The sequence below is a fragment of the Pocillopora damicornis genome, chromosome 10 (genome assembly GCF_964200805.1).
Source record: "Pocillopora damicornis chromosome 10, jaPocDami1.2, whole genome shotgun sequence".
Lineage (NCBI taxonomy): Eukaryota > Metazoa > Cnidaria > Anthozoa > Scleractinia > Pocilloporidae > Pocillopora > Pocillopora damicornis.
Genome location: NC_142679.1, coordinates 22,362,258 through 22,388,467, shown reverse-complemented (window position 1 = coordinate 22,388,467; position 26,210 = coordinate 22,362,258). Strand labels below are relative to the sequence as shown.

Here is a 26,210-nt window from a genome sequence, read left to right as displayed (position 1 = left end):
GTGATTTTTTTAGTACATATAACTAATAATTGTTAAAGAGAATTTTTGTTGTACCAAATTTTACCCGATATTTTGACGAGTACCGCTAAATTAGTATATGAATGCTGGGATAGGTTTAGCCACGTGACGTCATCGGAAGGGATCGCCATGTTGGATTTATGAAGCGCTCAAGACGATTGAGTCTAGAAATCTTTGAAATTTGATGAGGGGTTTTACAGATACATGAGGGACAACGCGTTAAAATGCCAAAAGAAGAGGAGAAGGAATACCTTAAGATACTGGGAGTGGATAAATATTCACCTGAAAGTAGGTTTTTCCGTGGTTATGTTACCCTATTTACCACAGTACATCCTACAAGCGATTCACTATCCTGGAACTTCCGAGTTGAAGTGGGCGATGGAATACACGCTCGTTGAATAATTTTAGGCTAGCATATAGTTAGATTTACTCCACAGAAAATGTATTTGAATTTGTAATTTGTTGGTTTTCGTAATATAAGACGGTTTACCTTATATCGCCGATTATTTTTCAGATGAATTCGAAATCAAACGAGCATATAAGAAACTTGCACTCCGATTTCACCCTGACAAGGTAAAGTTACGCTATATAGAATTTCAGTTGTGCAGTTGTTGTTACTTTCTTTTTTCAGCAAAAGTACTTCACTTCTTCTTAAAATTTTAACTTTACGTCTGCTATTTAGTATTGACATTCCAGCATTCTCTGGTACTTTCTCTTTGCCAAGTTGATAATTTAGTCTCACTCTGTTGACCTTGCTTTCACTTTTCAGAACCAGAGCGACTTCTCGGCAAGCAACTCTAAAAAGCAGTTCGATGAAATCAGCAAAGCTTTTGAATCTCTCACTTTAGGTAACAGCGATTTTAACTTTGCATTCATTTATTTGCAACGACAGATCATGGTAGTGTCATTAATTTAGTAGTTCTGTTAATATGACTTTCTAATTTTGTATCTGGCCAGAATTGCGTGCCTTCCAATCATGTACGACTATTAAGTTTCAGACAGCGAGATCTTTGTAGGATTTGCGTGATGTCTCTTCCTTTTTCTCTTTTACACAGATTACAGAAACGATACAAATCAACCAGACTACGATCAGGTAAAATTTATGTGATCTGTTGTATTTAAACTTAAGAGTTCTCCTCAGAAAGAATTCTTTATGATGTACACCACTTTACACAAGATACAGTTAGATGGAAAATTAAGGATTTGTATTTTTCTTTAGATTTTCTTTGACTTTCTACGCGATATCTTTGACTGGAGAGAAGGTAAGAGAATTTGCAAATTGCTTCCCTTGTCGCTGTTTTAAGTGTAACGTTTAGTTTTTTACAGGTTTGGCTTTACCGTACTTAATTAACACAATGTCATCCCTGCTACTAACAATCTGCGATTGACACGTAAACACCACACAAACCTAAACCGGAATCGGTTAACCCACTTATTGTGTAAATACAAACAAGCCATTCCTATCTTTTACAGTTGTCTTGATAAAAACGTTGGTTAACTCGAGAATGGGGATTTTTTCCCCTCACTGTTATTGTAATGGAGGCTTTAGGAATCTAGATAAAGCAATTAGTTGTAGGATTTCCAATTACCGTTCACCTATACAGTATGAAGACCATGCAAGTTTTATTCTTGAGCTGGTTTCAGTGAGTTATCAAGTTTTTAAAAAAATAACAGACTGTAAAATGCCATTACATGTATGGTTCTTCAACTGGTTTGTCTTTGTAACAACTAGCTGTTATGCCAATTTGTTTTGGTGCTTTTGTGCTCATTTGAGATAATAGGAGCTTGACACTTTGTCAATAGTTATTATCATCAGTAATTGATTGAAAATAGGTGTGAGGGCCATTTATCAATGTAGGGAATAATTAAAACTTACAATTTGTTTTGTTCTTCTCTAGATGCAGAAGGAGCTGGAACTAGTAACTTTCTTACATATTTCTGTGGTTCTAAGCAGCACCCATGTTCCTCTGATGGAGACTTTGATTCAAGGTGAGAATTAAGTATTATTCTTATTGGTCATCTGTATTTTTGTAGCTGTTTTTTTTTTTTCTTTTACAAGAATATTTCACCTCTTTAAATGTAACAGTAGCTGTCATTTACCTTTTGCAGTAGACGACTGCTTTTTTTTTTATTGCTCCTTACAGTTCTGTAATAGAAAAGTGACTTCTCCTTGTAAACTGTGCACCATTTTTTTAAGTTCCTTGTGTGAATTCACATTGCATAGAAACAAATTTCTATACTTTATAGTCATTTCTATTATTTTCACTGGCTTTGTGATGTTTTGTGGATATTGCACATGCTTATTGCCTTTGAGAATGTTTACTGAAATGTTACATTACATACTTTGCTCATGAAACAGATACCAAGATACTGAAGATGACGAGGACGTTGATGGAGAGGGTGACTTGGATAGTATCATGGAGATCATTAAGGTAACACTTTGTCCAATAAAGCTTAGTGCTTCTGTTAGTTGGTAATTGATCAGTTACTTCTTAAGTATAATTTTTTATCATTGACTGAGTTGATAATGTAAATTGGCCACTGTAAAGAGTTACAAACCTGATATTTCGAGTGTTAGCCCTTCATCACACTTGAAATATCAGCTCTGTAACTCTTAACAGTGGCCAATGTATGTTATTCAACTGAGTTGAGAGTACCAAATTACCCTGTTATACTCTCAAACTGATGCAGCACCACAGTTTCTTTAAAAACTTACCCCCCTTCTAAATTGCTTGGGTTACACAAGATTGATGACAGAACCTACATCCTGGTTCACCTCAGAGTTACTACTTTTGCTTTTTTTCAGTTTTTGTTATGTGTTATATTTATTGATCTCTCAGCCTTTCCATTATTTCTTATACTTAAATTTGTTATTGAACCCCTTTCACCAATTATTTTTATCCATTAAAAAGCTGACAGCTTATGGAAAATTAACATTTTTGGAAATATTTCTGTCTAAATATGAGATTTTATTCTGATTTTGTCTAAGTGGTTCTTCAAAGTTCCTAAATTCTAAGGGTCTCTCTTACATTGTTTATTTTAGAATCGCAAAAAGAAAGGAAAACATGTTCCTGAAGAGTTTAAAGAAGAAAATGTAAGTTTTTGAAATAACTAACATTGTTCTTGTTTTTGTAAACTTTCATTGCATTAACTTGGAAAATTGTTGTGTTTTTAGTTGATGGATATGAAGAGTAAATTAAATCAACACAAAGAAGACATGAAGAGAGATGCTACTAAAAAGGTAATGAATGGTTGCTAGTATGTTTTTTGCTTGAAAACTTACAGCCCTGAATTGAGAAGAAAGTTATCACCATCAAGGTGTTATGTGGAAACATTATTATGTCTTCTGGATGATCAGAATTGAAATGAGAGGAAGATTAATGTGATTCCAAATGTGGATCTCTCTTTGACCAGGAAAAAACTTGGTGTGGCCTAAAAAGGTGAAGTCTGTACTCAAGCCTATTGGCCCACCCAGCTAAACCTTATCCTGGTTTCCATGTAGCATGAAGTGACTAGGAGTATTACCACTCCTCCTTGGATGAAATGCCAGTCCATCCAAAGGTTACCCCCCCCCCCCCCCAGCATTTTATCAGGCTTCCCAGACAATTTGCCAGTGCTATACTCCTGAGAAGGGAGAGGCACTGTGAAAGTCAAGTGTATTGCCCAAGAATACAACACATTGACCTGCCCAGTATTTGAATCTGGAACTCTCAACCCGGGGATTAGTGATCAGAGGCCATTGCCTCTCTCAATGTGGCCTTCTACACCACCATCTGCCATTGACTAACACTGATCATCCCAGCCTGTATATTCATTTGTCCAACAAGTTGTGACTTCTCAGAATTTTCTTGCTCATCTGTTCCATACTTTCCTTTTACATTAACTTGTATGGTAAAGATTTTCAAGTTGTAGTCTTCTCTATAAATATCTTGTCCTTTGAAATTTTTAGCAGTCAAGCAAGAAAGGGAAAATGCCTGTACCTGTTGCAAAGGTTGGTATCTAGTGTGCAACAGAATGATCACTTTTGGTTATATGCTGGTGGTGCTTTAAATCTGCAGTTATTAAATGTGTCATGTTTATTAATAATGTTTATCAACTTCATTCTCAGCCAAAACCTAAGAGCAAGAAACAACTGCAAGCTGAGCAACGACGGAGAGAAAAAGTTAGTAGTTGTTGTTTCATGTATTTTGTTTTATGCATAGTAGTATGCCTTGTCATATGTTTTTTCTAGTTTTGAAAATTGCATACCCTTAACTAAGTCCTCAGACTTTTCAGTGTGTTTGAAAAGCTGTTCTCTGGAATTATTTTGCATTGTAGGAAATGGAGAAGATTGCAGTGGAATTAGAAGAGAAGCGAAAAGAGGAAGTGGAAAAAGAGAAACAAAGGAAACAAGTGAGTAGGTTTGGATATGATTGTGTTTTGGAACATGTGTAATAGATAAGGTATCAATCAGCCAGAGAGAGAAGCTACTAGGCAATAGCTCGATAGTGTGTCCTATACTTTTCATTAAAAACTCAAACTTCCTATGCATTTATAGCTTGAGGTTGAGAAACAGAAACGGCTGGAAGAAGAGAGAATTAAAGCACAGAATGAGGAGAGGAAAAGGCGGGAAAAGTAAGATTATATTGTTTGTCTGCTTTTAGGAAATTTCTGTAGAACTACTGTTGTTATGTTGAAGGTTATTTTTCCAGTGGTTAAAATTGACGTATGTTTTCTGTTTTGTTAGCACATTGAATGTAATATTGTTTTTAAATGTATGCAGAGATTTCCACCTCATTCAGGAAGTAGTTGAATATGGAACTCTGTATTAACCTGCAAAATTCAATTGAAGCCATTTTGTACAGGCTGAGTATTTTTTCCTGTGTTCATTTAAAAAAATCCTAAGATTAAAAGAGAGTGAAGTTGTTAGCTATTCAGTGTATTTACAGAACTTTGGGCTTTGCTGAATGAGAATTGATCAACAGTTTGTTTATTAGTTTTTTTTTGTCCCACGCATGACACTCTTTTTTATTTATCTCTCTTTCTTATATGACTGAGCTGTCCATCTTTCCTAATTCAATTTTGGGAAACCACAAAATTGAATGGTGTGAGGGTCATATCCTTTTAGGGACTCAGATTTTTTTTATCTTTGTCTATGATCATGACCACCGTAGGGAACAAAAGGAGCGGGAAAGACAGCAAAAACTTGAGCAAGAGAAAGAGGAGAAAAGACGTCGTCAGCAGGAGGAGGAGAAAAAACGGAGAGAAGAAGAAGAAAAAAGGAAGAAAGCTGAAAAAGAAAAGGCAGAGAAGGAAAAGGCTGCAAGAAAGGTTCATGATTTTGTCACACAAATTAAATGTCATTGCAAGTTATCTCGAATCAGTTAAATCAATAGCCTGAATTCATTAGTCTGATAAGATTGTTATTCATCTTTTGCATGAGTTTTCTAACATACCAGTGTGATATCTACTGGGTTTGATATCTTGCAAATGGTACCATGCTTTGACCTACAGTGAATAATTTAGGGTTTACTGGAATTTGTCAGATTTTTATCAGCTGATACAAGGCACAGCATTTGATGACTTTCATAAACTGGCATTAATTCCCAAAACATCTTATAAATACTTGCAAATTGGTTCACCAAACCCACAGCATCTAACCTTACATGAGAATTAATAGTACATCAACTTCACTAGTATTTTTTTTATTCTGCAGGCTGCCCAACAGGCTGCAAAAGGTATGATTGTGAATTTGGCAAAGCATTTAATATGCTTATTATGTATGGGTTTTTAAAATTTGTTTGTATTTTTTTTGGTTTTTTAACTCTTAGGCGAATTACTTTCATTTTTCAAGGCTGTAATTAATGATTGTTTTATTTTTAGAAAAAGAAGACAAAGAGAAGGCGGCAAACAAAAATCAGGTAAATGTTGAACTTATCAGTTTCATTTTCTTCTTATCTTCCATGCAAAGCTATGAATTAGATACAGATTAGATAAATGTTAAATATTTCATGAGTGTCTAAAGAATTTTACATTCATCCACACTTAACTGTGCATTTATCTGTAGTTCAGTTATGGATAAAAAGTCTGAATGTTTTAGTAGGTGGCAAACTGAGTGCTCTGCATTGACAAGGCAACAATTTTTTTGAAAAAATATAACAGCAGTGGCAATAAAAAATGAGATAGTTGTGAAACAAATTAAAATAAACCTTTGAAAGAGAGATTTTGTTTATTTAAGGAAGAGTGAGTGAGTAAAGTTACCATGTCATATTCATAAAATTTTGGGGGGAAGAGAAGGGAATTTTTTAGAACATGAGAACCATGAGCTCTAGTTATCTGTTACAGCTGTAATGATTCTGGCAGTCCTTCAGACATAATCAATTATGCTGTACACTATCATTTTTACTGCTACAGAACATGAAGAGAATACAACAGCAGCAGAGAACAGATCAGCAACAATATCCAAGAGAAATACCACCAAGGTTCCAAAAGAAAATGAAACAACAGCAACAACAATCACAGTATCAAACACCTTCACAACAAATGCAGCAACAACAATCACTTCCACAACAAACCAAACCTCAACCAAAACAGCCTCCTGCAGGTGACTAGTAGTAAAAAGAACAGTGAGGTAGAATTGTTGAAAATTATTTTCTTTGACTGCATAGATGTCTGGTTTTTAATTAAGGAAAAAAAGGCTTGGTGTTAAGAACAATATGGACACATTTATATCAAAACTTGGGCTACCTACTGGAAATACATGTAGATGTTCCTATTTGAATCCTTATTTTTCAATATTTTCCATGAACAAATTTGATTTTGAAGACTCAACCTGATCAGTTTGATGAAGGAATTATCATATTTGTTATTCAGTTAAAGACTTAAGCTCATTATGCAAGTGATAATTATTGTCTACATATAAAACACAAATTATTACATGTGATAGTGGGCCTTCAACTGTCTGATAATTCTTTTTTGTTAGTTAACAAGAAGAAGGATCCTAATCGTTTTGGACCAAAAGAATTTGCAGACATGATAGAACCAGTGGATGACTCAGGCTGGTCACAATCTGCCCCTGTGAAGGGGTCAGGCTGGGGTAATTCACTGGAAACTTGGGAAGATGCAGACAAGTGGGGAAGTGAGGATCGACAGTGGGGAGATAAGGAAGGGACATGGGATAAACTTGTTGTGGATGAAGGAGATAAAGACACTTGGCCATCTGTAGGATCAAAAGGAGCAATAGGTGATAAGATAAAGACTTCCTCCTTGGATGCTGGCTCTGAAAAGGGTCAGTATTCAGCAGAATCTTCTCCTAAAACTTCTGTTTCTTCTATGTCTACTGCACTTATCTCTGACAATTCAAGTTCTGCCCAAGGAAATGTCAACACTAGTATGGACAAAAAGTCTTTGCCGACTAGTAATTGGCATGGGACTTCAACAACATCATCTGAGAACTGGGATGTCATTGATGAGTCTATTGATCAAGCTATTGATGCTGCTGAAGCAGCAACAGCAAAAGATAATGGAGGACTTGGGGCAGGCTGGGGCGGAGTGACCAAGGGGGGATTTGGGGGGTTAATAGGGAATGGTTCAAACTGGGAGAGTAGCACAGATGCAAAGGACTCAGTGTCGTTAGGGCGCAGTCATGACCCAGGAAAAGGAGAGCTTGTGAACACTTCATATGTATCTGAGACTCCAAGCTGGAGCAAAACACCTGGAAAGGCTGTCAAGCCTAAAGTGCCAACAACATCAACAGTGGTTACTAGTAATCTGACAGCCTCATGGGGTGGTACCCCTGCTGAGACTGATACTAAATGGACTGAACCTCACTCTACTTCGGATGGACTCACAAATTCCAAGTCTAGTAAACCACCTATTTTGGACTCTAATTCTGTGGCAAAATCAAGTGGGGACATTGAATCTGAACAAACTGTAACTTCAACCTCTGTTACTAAACCTTCATCTGGCTGGGGTGAAGTACCTGTGTCTAATTCATCTAAATGGGGATCTTCTGTAGATATCACAGGTACCTCTTGTTGGGACAATGTAGTGTCAAAATCAGACACAACTTCTGATCTTAAAACCGTGAGTAGCAGCAAAGTTTCACAGTGGTTAGAAAGTACAGGAGTGTCACTTGCAGATTTAGAATGGGGACAAGAAAATTTGGATAATGATGAAGGATCTGAGGGATCTCTAGATGGGTGGACCACAGCATCTAAAAGAAATAGGGTAAGAAATGTCTCTTACTTGAATTTGACTACTACAGTCAAATCCTGTTAACTTGAACCTTCAAGGAAAATTGAAAAAGGTTTGATTTAATGGGAATTTGAGTTATTGAGAAATGAAGATAAAGGCACTGTAGTTTAATGTATCCTAAACCAAGGAAACCTGAACTGGACTGACATGTTTTTGTAATGTGGAAAAACAACAAATGTTACAGGGCTGTTTCAAAATAATTTCATTTAATGTTTTGGACTGCAGTACACGTTTGTCTCAAGTTCACATGTATTGGCAAATGTGGTTTGACACAGTTCGAGTTATTGAGTGTTAAAGATAGATAGAGAATGACCCTAGGGGAAACGTAGATTGCCGAGGTTAAAATTACAGCAATTGTATGACAGAAATCCTGAAGAAATCGCTTTTGGTTTGAGTTAGTGCAAGGTTCAAGTTAGCAGCGATTTAAGTTATCGGGATTCATCTGTATGTTGTTGTAACTGGTCAATAGTAGGCAGACACTCTTTTGTGGATTTACTATTACTCTAGGTCAAGTGAGTAAACTTTATTCTGGTTGCTAAGGTTTTTTTATTGTATTGTATTAAGGTCAGTCTGTGTGTTCCTTAGTTATGTGAGAGCAGACAAATTCAACCAGGGCTAAATTTCAGTGGCCTGGGCTATTTTATACTGAGAAGTGGATAATACTCTCCTGTCTTTTAATGCTTTTCCCCTGTCACTACACTTTATTATGGAAATTCTGGCTGGTTGCTTATGAGAAATAATTATCATTACTCTCAAAATGTTTTAGGCTCCCAAACCAGCTAATGACTCAAATGCGTGGATGAACAGATCTCTCAAACAACTGTTAGACATGGGTTTCAAGGTGAGTGATCTCCTATGCATATTCATGCAGTTGATGCGTGTTAATCTTATTTGAGAACTTGAGAACATTCTTTTCGAACTATGCACGGGTTTTCAAATGTATTTCCAAGGTGTAGAACTATATAAAGTACAGACAATTTTGATTGTCTCAGCTGAAATGGTTTCCTTTTACCATTATGTTTCTTATTTTGCGCAGCAAGAGGATGCTGAAAAAGCTTTGAAGGCAAATCATATGAACATCGAGAGTGCAATAGGTATGATTCTCAGTCATTATTTTATTATAGGGTCTCTTTTAATGTAAAAGTTCAGAATTGGTTTGCGGTTCTTGAAAAATCCAGTGGGTTAATGTTTAAGAAGATTTTCATGGGGAATTCCACTTGAAAACGTTTGAAATGGGTAAAGTGAATTTATAAAAAAGGAAAATTATGAAGGGGATCGAAATTCTGGAATAGGTGATAAGTAAGTTGTGACCAGCCACAGGTTGTCTGCCTATGTTTCGTACACCAATCCATTTGTGGCTCAATTGGTTTTTGCGTATTCCTTTCCCAATATATATTTTTTTGGTCTCCACCACTCTCCCTTCCATAGTATAGAACTTTATCCCACACCACATTCAGTTCTCCAGACGTTACGCTTTTTTATTTCAAAGATATGTGAACAGATTCTCCCAACTGCTTACCTTAGAGTTTTGTGATGGCCTGTGATAAGAATTTGGTATATCAAAACAATATCACCCAACTGATAGCTAAGAGTTAATTAACTGATTTTGATCAGAAGGTCAGATATAACATTCATAACATTATCTGTTGCCGCGCTTTCAGGGGACCTACTGGCCATGAACATGAGCGAAAACAGGGAACAGTCTGTATCAGTTCCAAGTGGAAAACTCCAAGAGCCTGATCCTGCAGAAGCAGCAAGAATCCAACAGCAACAGCAGCAAGGTCAAGGTAAACTAAACCGCAAACAACGAAGGAAACTTCAACAGCAACAGCAAGCCGAGCAACAAACTCTTGAATCAAAAACTGAACAAAGGCAAGGACAAAATGAGGTCGCGGTTTCAAAGTCTGTGACTCAAGTCAGTGAATCTGTTACTAAACCTGCCAGTGAACAACAAAACAAGACTTCAGAAACTCAATCAACTTCTAAAACGGTTGAAGTACAACAAGACTCTAAAACAAAAACTTCCACGAGCACAACAAAACCTGAAAAACCTCCATCATCTGTAGCTGGGGCAGTAAAGCCCACAAATGGGCAATCGCAATTGTCTAGCAACGGCAAAAGATCTGGTCCACCAGTAGTACCTCCTGCCCCAGGCCCAGGGGTACAGGGCCCATTGAGACCAACACTTGCTCATCCATTACTTCATCCTCAGTTTGTACAACAGTTACATCTGCAGCAGCTGAGAATGGCTCAGGGAGGTCTTCTTCAGCCTCCATTCACCCCTCAGCAGTTTGCTATGCTGCAGCAGATAGCTCAACTTCAGATCGTTCAACAGCGCCTGGCTGCACAGTCTGTTGCTCAGCAACACTTAGGACAGAAACAACAGGTAGTGCCTCAACAACAATTGTATCAACAACAACAGCAGATTGCACTCATGATTGCTCAGATGCAACAGCAAGTTCTGCAGCAGCAGCCTGGGCTGGCTGGGAGACATCCTGCATTGCCGTTTACTGCAGTACAACAACAACAACAGCAGCAATCTCTACTGCAACAGCAGCAGCAACAGCAGTCACCTAATGCACAACAGAAGGGCAATAAAGCCGCAACTAATGACAAACCAGCAACAGAGGCACCAACGAGCAAGACAGCAGACGCTGTTAAGTCTCAGCCCAGCGAACCATCTGCTGTTTCTCCTGTGACATCAGAAGAACAACCCAAGCAACCTTCTCCTGTTACTCAGTCTAGGCTCACACAGTGGAAGCAGCCATTGTTACATGAACCTTCATCAGCACCAGTCACTCAGTCCTCCGTCACTAGCAGCACACCAGCCTCAGTGGACTCCAAAGCTCAGACAATATCAGCTCCTTCACAATCATCTTCAGGTGTGCTAACCAGTGTCGTATCAGCTCCATCCATTTCAACCAGCGACCTATCTGATTCCTCAGCTCCAAACAGCAACAATGTTTCTCCACGGGCACGAATTCCTGATCCAGTTTCAAGCAGGTGGGGTGTGGACGCTGGTCCCAAGCTGTCTGCTGACCCACCTGAATTTAAACCAGGTGTACCATGGCGCCCTGCTCCAAAATCTGACAAAAGAGATGAAGTGAGAGATAGTGTTTCTCCCAACACCGTGGAAAGCTCCAGTCGTCCATCTTCCACTATTGACTCCTCATCAGATAGCTGGTCGAATTTGGGAAACCAAACTGTCAGTGCGCCCAGCAGCGTACAACTTGGAAGCAACGTAAAGGTAGCAGACAATGTTGTCACTACCATTGCAAGTTCTTCCTTCTCAGGACTGTTGGTCAATAACCATACATTTGAGTCAAGTCAAATCGACTTTGGCGTAGGCTCAACCCCATGGCTAGGCAATAAAGCCCCTGCCCCACCTGCGCAAGTGACAAGTAGATCTGCAGGATCCAGTGCTGCATCACTGTTGAGACCTCCCCCTGGGTTGGGATCTGACACCACTTTACCTGAATCCCCTCTCTTTGACGAAGAGCCCCCTGCTTGGTTGAAAAGCTTAATAGATGGTTCCAGTCTTGGAGGCGATAAAACCCAGCCTGAGTTTCAGTTCAGTCGCTTTGGGTTTGCGAACAGTTCAACACCATGGAGTCCAAGAGATAGCAGTACGCAGCCGTTTAGTCCTTTGACACCCAACCCTCAACCTTGGGCTGCTGTCGGGGGTCCTGCTCCTACTCTGTCATCGTCGGCATCATCTGTAACTATGGCAACAAGTGAAAACCGTAGTGGAAGTGTGAGCACAACCGAGCCATCATCTTTGCAAAACTCAGGGATCATCTGGTCAACGAATCAACCCATACCGAGTGCTGAGGAGAAGCTCTCAGGGAATTTACCTGGGACTTCTGTCCCCCCTGTATCTGCATCTAGCGGTGTTGCTCCTTCTAGAACTGCTGTCAATTCCATGTCAACTTGGCTGGTACTGCGCAATTTGTCACCAAGGGTGAGTTTTGCTCTTACGTTGTCGAGTCCATTAAAATCCTTTCTTTTATCTGAAAGCCAGTTAAGGCAATGTAATGGAAAATTCTTGGCAACTATCTTTTTTCCCCACAGAGCCAAGTCATAATATTAGTATCATGAGTGAGTAGTCATACCGTCTGGTCTAGTTCCTTACGTGATTAACATGACATTTCTTACCATATCACCCACTCTCTTAGCAGATACATCGTAAAAAAAAAGCAAATGTTACTGTCGATTGAATATTTATCTGCTGTATCGAAGAATTAGCAGGAAGAGGAACTTATGACAATCGTTTAATGATCTTGTCTCGCTTGCAGATGGATCCCAAGACCCTCCGTCCTATGTGCGAGAGGCATGGGCCACTGCTCACATTTCAGTTGAATCTTCGCCATGGGAACAGCTTGATCCGTTACGGCAGCATGGAAGAAGCGGCAAAAGCGAGGGCAGCGTTGAATGGCATGATGCTGGTTGGCTCCCAGGTGGCAGCAGACTTCGCTACAGACAGTGACATCGGTAGCTTCTTTGAGCAAACCATGGATTGGAGTGCAAACCCATTTCCCAGCAACACGTACGGTAATCAGTGGTCCTTTCAGAACGTGCTTGGTTCTGCGGCAACTTCGGACAATATTCAATCTACAACCAAAGCACCGATTGGCAAGGTTCCACCCGGAGTATCAAGCACTGAACAGCCCATCCCAAAAGTAAATAACCCCACTTCTGGAATGCAGTGGGGATCTACGATAGGGACACTGCCCTCGCCCTCGCAAGGCCTTGTTACTGGCGAACAGTCCAAGGTCAATGCCCCCAGCCCTCAGTGGGTAATCGGCTCACAGGGAAGCGAACAGCCTGTGGCAAAGCCTAACACTGCAGCTCCCAGTGTATCATGGGGTAGTGCACATGGACACGCACCAGCACCGTCCTACTTGTGGGGTACAGGCCCTTCGCAGCAAACAGCCCTTGGTGGAAACTTTTCCCAAGTACCCAGTATGTGGTCCTTTCCAGCTGGAGTCCCACGTGATGTGGAGCCTCAGTCAGGATCAGGAGACGGGCTTGTAAGCCCTTCCATGACGACATTCCTTCCCCCTGGCCTGTTGAACGGAGGGGGAGATTCAGTCTGAACTGTGATCATGAACTAAGAATCACAATGCATCAGCGTTTTTCTTTTTGTAGTTTTATCGCTTACATGTGCGTTTGTTTCATGTGTTGTTATGTGTGCGTTGGCCCTGAAAATGGGTCTTCTGTGTATCTACATTAATGTTTCAATATTGATTAAAATCTCATGCTATACGAAGAAACTCGTCTTTGGTTTTGACTTAGCAACGAAGTTATTAAAACAAGCAAGAAATTAAACAAAAGAACAACACATTGCGGAGGGGGGGAGGGGGGCTTTTAACACTTTATTTATTCATGACATGCACAGTCGTTCATGCACTGTTTCGCCTTGGCGAAGGGCTAACGCTCGAAGCGTCAGTTTTGAAACTCTTTATGTTGGCCAATTTACGTTATCAACTTAGTTGATGATACCAAATTACCTTGTTATACTCTCCCACCCACGCAGCAGCATAGTTTCATCAGAAACTCACCTCCTTTACTAATCAGCGAGTTCTTCATTTCGATACGTCATCTGTAGAGTCCCATTATTGAAGGCCACCCTTTCTTCCTGCCCCCAGAGATTGGAGAACAATAATCTAGTGCAAAGCTTAAACTTAATACACTTCTGATCTACACACAGCCAGCGTTGTTCGCTCAAAATCCTTACTAAAGTGCACGAACTGCTCGGTGTATTTTACTCAAAGCATCCTTTTCAGAGTTCGGCTACTTATTACTAAAGGAGCTGTAATAAATTCAAATATTTTATTGTTCAAACTCATTCTTCACAAAGCGATTTTGAATTGTGGATGGATGTATTGGATACTACGATTACAAAATATTTTACTAAACTATATTCCGAATTTACGTTAAATAATGTACAATGCCGGGTTCTCCGCAGAATAAATACATCGAACATTTTTATTCAATGTTTTTTGCTCAGAGGCTCCGTTGGAGCGTAAAAGGATGATGACTCGGACAAGGATTTTTTACTTCAAACATTTCTTCAAAAATAATATACATATATATATATATATATATATATATATATATATATATATATATATATATATATATATATTTCATGTTCATCTCCCATTAACAATGGAAAAATATCAAATAACACCTTGATACTCGAGTCAAAGTATTCTTTACCACCGTAACAATATAACACAAACAAGTTTGAGTGTCACGCAAGGTTAACATGAGAAAAAGAGCGAGAGAGAGAGAGAAAAGTGGAAAGGGGATGGGGTGTCACGATGCAACGTAAGTAGCTATTGGGAACATTTCTATTAAGAGGCAGTCCCAAGTCTCCAAGTCTTCTTGGACTTGAGCTACGACCAGAGGAGTCTGTAAGTTTTAAGTTAATAAGAGGTGAAAAGTATTAAAAAAGAGAAAGATAATCTATGCGAGGGGTTCTTTTTGAGAGAAGTACGTTTGAAACACAGGCTCGCTCTTACACGAGGCCATAGCGTTGTATGTGTGCATGAGAAGGCGCGGAAAGCGGGAGCTGAAGTAACGCATGTAACCATCAGGAACAGAGCCGAGCGCTTCCTTCACGTGATCAGGTAATTCACGGTAATGATGTTTCTGTCAAAATAAATAACAACAATACAAAATTAAAATTTATGAAAGCTAATAGACCTATATGCAAAAGGAACTAGCGAGAAGTACCCAACAGGTTTCTTTTTTGTATATGTACTACATACACATTACAGTGAAGTCTCGTAACACGCAGAGGAACTTACAGAGAGAAGATGTAAATATTCTTTTCTTTACGAAAGATCTCCGTGCTAAAGGAGAAGTCGTTATTTCAACTTGCATTTATTTCTTTCGACGAAGAAAGGGGATAAATGTGTTGAACTGAGCCTAAATTGAGATCTACATCTCTTCAGGACAGAAAATAACCAAAACTGAAGCAGCAGACACCATCATTACGCTTACCTTGTTCCGCATAGCGCGTAAAAGATCCCTAACATGGGAGCCTTTGTAAGTCCTAAATTTGCGAAGATCTGTAAAAAGATAAAACAAAACTTGTAAGCACCGATCTGACGCAACAGATCACTGAGATGGAACCAGCTGCTAGCAAACCTTTTTCGTTTCCAGTTTCTTTCATTGTACTCACCTTCTTGTAGTTCGCTTCCTAAGTGTACTTTCCAGTCCCCTCGCACCACAGGAATGGAATCCTTTTGTAATAACACTAATAGTTCTGATTCTTCTGACTCTTTCTCAATTCGATCACTGACATCCTGGAATAAAATAACAAGAACACGTCAAAACTGCATTCCTTGCAGCGTGGCTGATAACATCGATGTGTTCGTTCAGGGAGGTGGGGTATGACTTCTTATAATTGTCACGATTATACACGAAGTATCTAAGGGTAGGCGATTGCAAAGGAGTTTGTTCCTACCTGATAGAATGCAAGCTGTTTTTCTCTGCTCCAGAAGAATGGATGCTTCAGGATTTCTTTCGCTGAAGGTCTACAAAAATTAGAATTCTTTTTTAAATGATATTTTTCAATTCTGCAGATTCCAAGGGAAGACATCAGAGATGATGAAACAGAAAACTAAAAAAAACATATTACTGCTTAGCATTCCCCGGTAATATCTAAGTAAAATATCCAAGTTCACAACGGGGTCAATATTCAGCCATAATGGACTCAAGGTTGTTCGGTCATCTTTACATGGTCAAGAGAAGACACAAGATATGTTGCTCTTGCCCGAAAACAGTATGGAATTACGAGAGGACATGAAAGACCCATATTTCACGATCGGTAACTGATAAGAACAAAGGATTCACTTAATCCATCCACTCACGTTGCCAGCCATTAGAGATAGTACGTTAACTTTTATACACCATCTTGACCAAAATGTTCCTTACCTCTCCGAAGGACAGGGTTTTAACATCATTCTTATTAAATCTTTAGCTTCTGTGACCACTGCAAAAGAAGGGAAAGAAAATTCACGCATATGTAACAAACACAGAAACAACCTTAGAAATGACATAAAAGAAAAAAGGTGTCCAGAAAAATTTTGATGAGCGTATGGAACGGCCAAAGCAAAGAGTACACATGCTTGTATAGTTGTCATTAAATGTATAGAAGGTTACATTCTGAGATTTCTAAAACAGTCACTTTATTTATTTCACGACTCCTGCTTCTTGATCCAAATCCATATTGCTTAATTGAAACAGTAGAATTTGAAGTCAATTTCCAAATAATCTCATCAAACACTATAATGGTTGAAGTTTCTTACATTCACAATTAATTATCTTCTCTACATCAAAATCTCCCGCTACTATGTTAGCTTGCCGTCTGTACTGATCACCAAACGGATGGAGACCTCCACTTAACACGTAGTAAAAAACACAACCCGAAGAAAAGATGTCCACAGAACATTTCTAGAGAGAGAAAAGACATCAAATATAAAGTTAAATAAGAGTGTTTGAGTTGTGTGAAACTTGCCTGAGATTAGAGAGCGATTTTTAATCGAGTTCTTGAACTAAAGCCGATGGAAGAACTAGATGGCCTTTCCAGCCACCATACCATTCAAATTTTTAAAACCTCCTAGGCTTAGTTGTTCGAAGGGTGAATAGCGATATTCACAAGACAAATGGCTATCCAGTGGATGGTGCAGTACGTTTTGTTGACACTTATCCACTGGATAGCGATTTATAGGCTATAGCGTTATCTGCCCTTGAGCAACTGGGACCTGAATGATGAAGTGGGAGGGGGGGAGGGGCTTTCAGCCAGAGAGTGGGGAGAATTGAGACATCCTTGGTTTACCTTCAACCAGGTGTATTTCGAGGAATGCATAGAGAATAAAATCTTGAGTGTTCTTTAATGACGGTACTACTCGTTATCTCTCTAAACTGATCGTAATTATGCATTCAGTTACCATTTTGTTGTCAGGTTTAAACATCTCAGGCGCTATCCAGCCGTCTGTACCTATAGCACCTGTTTGACAAGTGGCCGAGTTCCGCCCGTACGCCAGTTTCTTACAAAGCCCAAAGTCAGATATCATGGCCTTCACTTCACCGCTCACGGATCGCTTAGAAATTAGAACATTGTGTGGTTTGATGTCCCGATGAACTGAAATAGAAAAAAAATTTATCAATTGTTTGACAAGAGGCCAACTCATTAAAGACAAAGTTTGCTTATTTAAAGTTTCACCCACAGAGTAGTCAGTCATATCTACAATTGACAATGTCACTCACTGGCTGTAATCGAGTAAACAATACAAGGCTCATTTCCAGAAAGAGACCAAAATATTCACCGTTGCAAATCAGTTCATATCAGAATCGCAAAATTATACTAACTCAAGAACTTTTTATGTTTGTGTTTATTTGTCATGTGTTATTTAATCATGTAATCATTCTAAAACATTTTATTTATTTTCATCTATTTATCAATTTCATTTTTTGGAGCAGAAAGTTTATATGTAAATATTTTTATACATAAATGTATATATACATATATAGCAACTTCAAGCTTTATCTAACCTTTAGCTCCAAGAAAAGTTAACCAGCACTTTCTCCTGACATAACTCAGGTAATTGTTAACATCCAAAAGGGACAAAAAGTAACCGGATCACAAGAGGTTCACGAGATCAGATTCTTACCAATGTTAAGAGAATGAAGATGAGTGAGTCCAGACATGGCTTGATTCAGTACAGTTACAGGTGTTAGTCCATGGCGCTCAAAAGTCGGATCTTCAACATACTGAAAAAAGAAAAGAGCTCTATATTTACTGATATTTCATCACGTCATTAGAATGAAGGACACTTCCCAAAATTTGAAGTTGATATAGGCCTACCTCCTGAAGGGTAGCTTCACATAATTCCAAGGCGATATAGCGAAATTGCTGATCCTCTTCCTAAAATTACATGTAAAGATAAAAAATTATTAATCATTTAACATAATCCCTAAATAAATAGCCGATACAGAGACTAATTCCTCCTTCCTAACTCAAAGGTACGATTTTTTCCTAAAATATTGCAAATGTACAGTGATGCATCTTTTCACAAAGATAAAGTGATTTTTGATTGGTTCTGTAGTTTTTGGGTCAAGCATTGTCTTAGCACTAACACGCTTCGAACTTACGGATGCCTTTCAGACATCGTTAGCTTAATAAATGACGCGCGGAAGACGCGCTTGAGAGTCAAACGGTTTACAGGCGACTTACCGTACAGAAATACCGAATTACATTTGGATGGGCATCTGATTCACGTAATAGATCCACCTAGACAAAAAAGTAATAAAAAGAGATTAATTTATTGTAGATATATGAAAATCACCAAAATACCGGTGCAGCGCTCTACCAACTGAGCTAACAAGCCAACTGGGACATGTCTGTGCACTGCATATATATCCCAGCTGGATTGTTAGCTCAGTTGGTAGAGCGCTGCACCGGTATCGCAGAGGTCATGGGTTCAAATCCCGTACGGGCCTGAATTTTTTTCAGGTCTTATTTCAACAACTAGTTCAGTAGTGTTTATAGCTGCGTGGATCTCTTATATCCAGATCTATTTATTTTCATCGAAAGCTACCTAACTCTATGTTTCTGTCAAATTTTACCACTTTCCTCTCTATTGAAACCTCTTAAAATGTCACAATGACGTCATGAAATGGATCCTGAAAATGACAAACCTCTCTATCAGCAAAAGTGAAACATTCTGGTAAAATGCGTTTAACTGCGGCATCGCGACCATCAAATTTACCCCTGAAAAAACAAAACACGAGTCAAATAAAGTTAGATAGAAGTTTGTCCCAACACACTCAAATGAAGATAAAGTTCTCCCAGCTTGTGAGGAAAAAAACAGAAAAAGACTTACTTGTAGACAACTGTTCCTTCGCAGCCTCGACCAAGAACGTTCTTAAGAGAGAAGGAGATCTTTCCCACAGACACTAACCTACCTGTTGCGCAAAAGAAAAAATTAGCAAGATTCGCCAGCAAAATTATCTTTCACTTTTTCTGCCATTTAAACCCCAAGGACACGTTTAACCTGTTACTTGTAAAATGTTGGCAAAATTCTAAGGAAACACTGATTGATTTCTCTTTTGTCCCATATTTGTAACAATTAGATGACGACTCCTTACCAGCAATTTACAATATGTAACATCTCCCTGTGATATCAGTACAAAGTTTGGCAAAAAGGTGATGAGAGAATTCTTAAAGCAAAACTTAAAATCATTGGAACAGTAAGGAGAGTGGAAGACTGGGAGTCAAAGGATTTATTTAGTGCTTCAACAGTCCGATTAAAATTCCTCATTTTCTTCTCTTTTGCCACTCAAGACACTATGCACCAGACCCGCAACGTATATGAAGTTAGTTCTTGCTAACAGGTCCTTGTGACCCATGGTTAGGGCATCTACCAATGGTAGGAAAAGTTATCAGAAAAACACTAATTCTGCCAGGGAGACAACTTAAGGTGGAATTTTCATTTATTCAAGCTGAACTTACTTAAAACCTCAGGTGATTGCTCTGCATTTTGCTCATGGACTCTTTGGGATGATGAAGATGATGATGATGAGGAAGGGGGTGAAGATCTTTTTGATGAAATAGCAGACTGTCTTGTTGACCTCTGCAAGGCAAAGATAAAATATAAACATGTTACTAAAGCTTGGGCTAGTTTTAAAAAAATTGTCACAAAGACCAGATGAATATCTTTGATATACATAACATTTGAAAATCCTAGTGCAATGTATGCCTTTCAATGTTTTAGATACAATTGCAAATCACACTGCATGTAACACTATGCGTACCTCAATAAAAAACACAACTAGTAAGACCACAGGTATTCCAATAGTGGCTATAATGGTGTATAGCAGTCGCTGGTGAATTTTCATCATCTCAAACATCTCCTGTTGATGTCGTCTGTCTTCCTCTCTAGCATTTGTCTTTTCAATTCTCTTTGGCGTCATCTTCATATTGTGTAGATGATGATGATGCATGTACATTGGCATCAGTTTATCAGGAATGTGAGTGATATGCAATTGAGGGTTGGCAACAAGTGGAACTTGATGGTGTCCCAGAAGCAATGCAGCTTTGGGTTCCAACACTTTGGGCTGCTGTACAGGCCGCCGCACTGGAGGAGAAATGTTTGCAGAATGTTCTCTAGCAGATACTGCATCACTGGACTTGGTTGGATTTACTGTTTTAGGAACACCTGATCTTGGGCCTTCAATCAATAAAACTTTTGCCTGGAAAAAAAAATAAGAGATGTAAACTTGCTGTATCAAGTATTTGAATATTAAAAGGAATTCTTGCCATCATTGCAGCCAATACCTCAACTAATGGCGATCCTTCTTCAACCAGTGATGGAAGAGCATACAATCCCCCAGCGTGTTCCCCAATGTACAATGTTGGCCTACAGGAGAAGAAAATGATACACCTCTATACCAAATACATATAGCATGCACTGGGTTCTCAAAGGCATTTGAAGTAGGCACCTGCCCAACCTGGAATAGGCGGTTGCAAAAAAGGAAGGGGAAATGAAGAGTGAAGCCAATAGAAAGTTAACACTGAATGGTATGCATATTTCCCATACTGTTCTATACATTTCTTATGGTGCTGACAAGGAGAGTTTGCTTAAAAGTCAAGAGCTTCTTTAGGTGGTGAGTTCCTTGAGTCTTCTTATTATTGTAAGGAGATATTAGATGCAAATCACTCTTAGGGGTCAAAGATTTAAATAAGAAGCTACGAGCTCAGAATTCCTGTTAACTTCTCTTACTGTAGAACTATTTCTCCACCATCTCCAAGGAAAGTGTTTTGGTGTGAAGAGCTTGAAGTGTTTGCCCCAATAAGATGTTTCAATGTCTCTTTAGCTATGTGATTGACTTTAACTTTCAGCAAGGCTTCATTGTCCATTCTGTAAATTCCCACTACAGGGGAGCCATAATTCTTGGTCCACAAAATTTCTCCTGAAAGAAAAGAATAAAACAGAATGATATTTAACAGTCACTTACAAACTAACCCACTAAAATGAGGTTATCCAGTAAATACTGATTCAATCATAACTATACTGACTCTGCTATTTATCACATATGCCTAGATAAAATGTATTTTACACATCAACTGTACAAAATAACCCTCCTTAAAAATTGAGATACTTGTTGGGGGAATTTGTGGTAGAGGAAGTTTAGCTTACTAATTATTTTCATGTGAGGAGAATTCCTTTCATCATACATACCTGTTGATGCGTCCATGGTAACCATGAAACCATCAGAACTAGAACACATATGATGAAGATCTAACAAAAAAGATTCACACCATAGATAATAAAATTCAGAAAATCAACATGATTGTAATAATGGTCACGCTCTGATATGGCAAGAACAACAAGAATACTTCTGCTCATATAAAGCCTGATTGGATGTTAACACTTTGACTTGAGTGCCTAATATAACACATTTCAATTAAAAGCTATTCTCAATATCCAATCAGACTCAATATGGGTAAAAATATTCTAACTTGCATTCTCAAATTCTTGCACCATAAACATCTGTAACTGTGCTGTTACTGAGTAGAAAAACTTTGGGGCCATTCCATTTGACAAATTGATTACCGTAGTCAACATCTTGGGCAAGATGTGAAGAATAATCATGAAATGTAGCATTCCATCTGCAATAAAATTAAAAACATAAACTGCAGGTTAGATAGAGATGTCTAAAATCAAGTAAAATAAAGTAACTTGTTATCTCTTCCATTTTACCATCCAAGATATACAGGCACAAATGCTACACACCTTTTTTCTCTGCTTTTGCTGTCATACATGGTTATCATATATTCTATGAAAAGGCAGAAAAAAAAATTAATTATTTTTTTAACAATGCTTAATTCTTACAAAATTGATGCCCTCTTAAACTAGTTATTTCACAATCTTTATTGAAATTAAAGTTTCAAGAGAACTGTCTAGTTTAAATTATAATTTGTGACAAGTGTACCAGTTATGAAACCATCTTGAAATAAATCATCTTCTTAATTTGCAAGAATATTGAACAGATGTAAATTGGAGAAATAAAATGTAGATCAATCAATGTACCTGTTCTACCAAGAAATACTGGAGCCCTCTTATTGGACATCATGGGGCAAACAGTCTCTGTTCCATCCAGCTTTAAGGTTTGTTGTTTTATCCCAGTGTCCAGGTCAATAGCGTACCAAACATCTGTTTTACGACCTATAGTAAAAATAATTTTTTTACAACACATGAAATAATCAATAGCAGAAGATGAAGAGCAGAATGGACAAATAACAAATTCCAGACAGTTAAATATAAACAGTAAAATGAAAATGCCAATGACTTGCAGGTTGAAATGATATGTCAAGAGACAACTACATTTGAATGTATGATAACCAATCATTGATCATAGAAATGAATATTGTTTCAATAAATTAACTTACCTGTGTAGAGAATTCCATCAGAACTTCGACAAGGAGATGCCCGCACTAACTCAGGTATTGTAAATGGCAGTTTCTGATATACAGTAAGAATGAATTTAATTTACTTCTTTTTATTTATTTGGGTGCAAAACAAAGTTGAGATCTTGTTGTTTTTAAAATTGGGGTATCTGCAGATTTAAATTGAATTTCATTTTCCTGTAAATTAGTTTACCAGTAATGATTACTAAGGTTTAGGTTTAGATATTACAGAAATTAACATAAAAATGTTTTCTTTTTGAGTTTGTAATAAATTCCTCTGAACCAATCAGCTAAGACTTGAATTATTATTTTAGATAATAATCATTATCAACTTTTGGTAAATACTAAGCTATATATGTATATATTAAATAATAGAACATTCCTATACCTTGAGACCATCATGAGCACTACCAAAGGCATATAAACTACCATCTTTTGGATCAGGGATGAATATTGCACTAAAAACAAAAAACACACAAAAATCAATCACAGATTTTAAGTATAGCCATATAGCTCTATTCCAAATTGATAAATTGCACTGGACCACATTATGTGTAATTTGAAGGTTATTTTGATTTTTGATGTGCTAGTTTTGGACCTGTTAGCATGGCATGACTACAAGTGAGTGTGTTAGAAGGAAACAATGATCTTACCCTGGGCGAAGAAATACTGGTGTCTGTATTACAGCATCTACAAAGAAGAAAATAATTTGAAAAATTAGCAAATGTAGTATTGGAACACTGACTTGCAAGATCTCCAGATATTTAGTCTATATAAATCAGAAATCTATCAACAAATAAATATCACAAGGTAAAATTTAAACCGAAGTCTGCGCTCTCTTCAGAATCAATCTATCTCCAGCAATAGTTATTTATTTTAGCCATAGTTCCTTATGACTATTTTATCAATAACAATTTCAGTTTTTTTTCAGGGAATAATCTGCACTTTATACTTAACAAGAAGTACATGAATTGGTTTATATCCTCTCTGGCTTCTGTCTAGTAGTTAACCAGTACCTCATACATTCTATAAACCCTTTAATTCCCAAGATCTAATTGTTACTTCTCCCCTCTGGTTGCAACACATAACACATTTCCTTTTAAATAAGTTACAAATTAGAATTTGGTGTTAGATCAAGATAGTGACTTCTATCTGATAAGTTTGAATATTCTCATTATCCGTTTGCTGAATAAAGTATGAATATCATAGGGAGAAGTTACATGTTAATCACTGTTGGGGGTTAAAGGGTTAATGCACAGGTTAACTATACTCTGTATCTTAAACCTTATTTGTCATGACTCTGTAAAAGAAAGACAATGCACAACAATATAATTGTCTTTCTGGAAGCCCAGTTTTAGAATATGCTCTAGCAAGTGAAATTTTATAAAATGGGTGTCATTAAACAATCATTGATTGACCAAATCAAACATCAGAGATGTGTGTTCTTGTTGATTCCCTTTCATGTAGAGATTTGGCTTTTAAAGTGACAAGCTGCACTAAATGGAAAAGCAAACCTTGATTAAGAAAAATTTTTTTTAAAAGGTCATTTCCTTTTGGTGCAAAATTCCAGGCTGAAATTATGACTTCTATATTCTGGGGTAATTTTCCTCCAGAAAAAATATATAAGGACATTATATGAATTAAAAGATATTTACAGGTGCTTGGTTATATCTTATTGAGCAAAACTTTTGGTTTCAAAACATAAGAGGTAATTTAAAATGTAAGCATCTGTAAAATTTACTGCACCAGAAACCTTTTGTTGCATTTTGCTTATATCCCAAACACTTTGTCTGTATGAAGCAGTGAAAAGCGTTAATTTTAATTTCAAATCTCTTTTATGTGTATTTTTGTGAGCGATCCAAGATAAAATTTCATTATAAAAATCATCCCAGCTCAAACAAATTTGTCTAGATGTGTGTTTAGCTGTATGAAAGATAACAGAATATATCAGAATCACATGGAAGATAAATTCAGTAAAACAGCTGGTAGGAGAATATTAAAATCAGAAGTGTCTTTAAAACGATCCAGACTAATCAATGAATAAATAATGTCTTGTATTATTCCAAAACAATAAAAAAGGATAATAAATTCATATTGCATCACACCTCCTCCTAAAATAAATAAAAACTTTCTCCCTGTTCATCGATTTGTAATTGTGAAAAAGACCCCGACTCGAGCTGAGGAGATCTGAGAATGAACACGGCGAAATTTCCACTCATTCTGGAATAAATAAATGTAAAAAGCTATTACCAAATCTTTGATTGTATTCGAAAAGAATTTTGCAAAACGCTATCGAACCGAGTTACTTGTTTAATCGTACTAACCGAAAAAAAAAATGAACAGAAACTACGACGAAGAGCAGATGTAATAGAATACTTCAGTTGAGTAAAGAGAACCGTGAACTTCTCAAACACGTAGCTAGAGATCGCGATCTGATGTAAGAACCTGTAGCACACTGTATACACGAACAACCAAATCTAAGCTATCAATCGTCGTGGTAAAACCCTCTACATTGCTTTAACACTGTCGCTAAATGTTTTCCTTATTATATGAAAATATCAGAACATTTCCTCGTAAGATGAAGTCACTGACTTGAAAGGACGAGCGATTAAAAGTAGAATAAAACTTCCGGTGTAATAAACACAGAACAGCTGATATCTCTCACAAATTTCTGATACGATAAATTTATTGTCACCTTCTTTAAGCGACCACCGAACATCTCCAGTCTGTTTCTTCACTGCATGCATTGTCCCATCCAACGTTGATATGAATAGTAAAGACTCTGGTACACTCAAAGTACGAGCCTATGAGGAAAACAAATGTATGAGTTTCAAGTTCGATTCTCAAAATATAATTTGTCCATGAAAACTACAGGTCGATTTTTAACCTTACTTCTTCAGATGCAACCACTGAATGCCAAGAAACAAACAAAATCAGACCCAAATACAAGCCAAATATTGTACATCTGCTCATTTTTCCTGACTTGTGCTATCCGATTAACAAAGCAAGGTCGAGTTTGGGATACTCGTGTTTCTCGTAAATATCCGTGTTCCTTTCCCAGCGTGTTGTTCGACGCTCGTGACGTCCTTGAAGCTCATTGGTTTAAATTTAACGTCATATTTTTCGGCCATTTTGGTCGGCCATGTTGCAGACTGCCTTTTTCATCACCGAGGGGAGGCATTAGGATTTTCGGTTTTGCGGTTTTGGCTATTTTTTAGATCGGTTTCTCGGTTTTGGTGTTCAATGCGGTTTTCGGATTTTCCTTTTTTTTAGCATTTGATTTTCGGTTTTCGCGAAAAATACTAACGGGTTTCCGGATTTGATATCCGAGGGGAGGGGAGAGTACGGCTACACGTATGGCTAAGCATCGAACATTACTAGAGTTTCTTTATCAACACCACCTCGAAGTTGGTAACCAAGTTACAGGCCACACGTGATTGATTGATTCTTAGTTGGTAAATGGAAATGTTAA

General features: G+C 37.8%; 2 protein-coding genes across 3 annotated transcripts; one reads left to right on the top strand and one right to left on the bottom strand.

Moving 5' to 3' along the window:
• The first annotated feature begins 113 nt into the window (after positions 1 to 113).
• Positions 114 to 13,526, top strand: LOC113671426 (uncharacterized). 2 transcript variants are annotated; one of them, XM_027187613.2, is made up of 22 exons: positions 114 to 306; positions 533 to 591; positions 788 to 866; positions 1,074 to 1,111; positions 1,238 to 1,280; positions 1,917 to 2,007; positions 2,378 to 2,450; positions 3,062 to 3,112; positions 3,194 to 3,259; positions 3,968 to 4,009; positions 4,127 to 4,180; positions 4,336 to 4,410; positions 4,556 to 4,632; positions 5,172 to 5,328; positions 5,714 to 5,735; positions 5,881 to 5,918; positions 6,412 to 6,601; positions 6,980 to 8,226; positions 9,020 to 9,094; positions 9,290 to 9,347; positions 9,915 to 12,214; positions 12,549 to 13,526. In XM_027187613.2, exons 1-22 carry the CDS (start codon positions 243 to 245, stop codon positions 13,347 to 13,349), a joined length of 5,700 nt encoding a protein of 1,899 aa, XP_027043414.2. In that variant the 5' UTR covers positions 114 to 242; the 3' UTR covers positions 13,350 to 13,526. The 2 variants fall into 2 exon arrangements, with proteins under 2 accessions (XP_027043414.2, XP_027043415.2); XM_027187614.2 differs by having other exon boundaries at positions 123 to 306; positions 3,971 to 4,009.
• Positions 13,527 to 14,071: 545 nt separating this feature from the next.
• On the bottom strand, positions 14,072 to 26,093 carry LOC113671430 (serine/threonine-protein kinase/endoribonuclease IRE1). Its single transcript, XM_027187618.2, has 25 exons — positions 25,631 to 26,093; positions 25,434 to 25,542; positions 23,392 to 23,428; positions 23,127 to 23,196; positions 22,721 to 22,793; positions 22,362 to 22,496; positions 22,065 to 22,107; positions 21,885 to 21,940; positions 21,510 to 21,569; positions 21,051 to 21,240; positions 20,606 to 20,687; positions 20,083 to 20,520; positions 19,781 to 19,901; positions 19,152 to 19,233; positions 18,967 to 19,039; positions 18,503 to 18,559; positions 18,134 to 18,193; positions 17,940 to 18,039; positions 17,217 to 17,410; positions 16,575 to 16,719; positions 16,201 to 16,258; positions 15,731 to 15,800; positions 15,446 to 15,569; positions 15,265 to 15,332; positions 14,072 to 14,910 (listed from the first exon to the last, which is right to left on the bottom strand). The coding sequence occupies exons 1-25, from the start codon at positions 25,709 to 25,711 to the stop codon at positions 14,725 to 14,727; spliced, it is 2,712 nt and encodes a 903-aa protein (XP_027043419.2). The 5' UTR covers positions 25,712 to 26,093; the 3' UTR covers positions 14,072 to 14,724.
• Between the last annotated feature and the right edge of the window lie 117 nt (positions 26,094 to 26,210).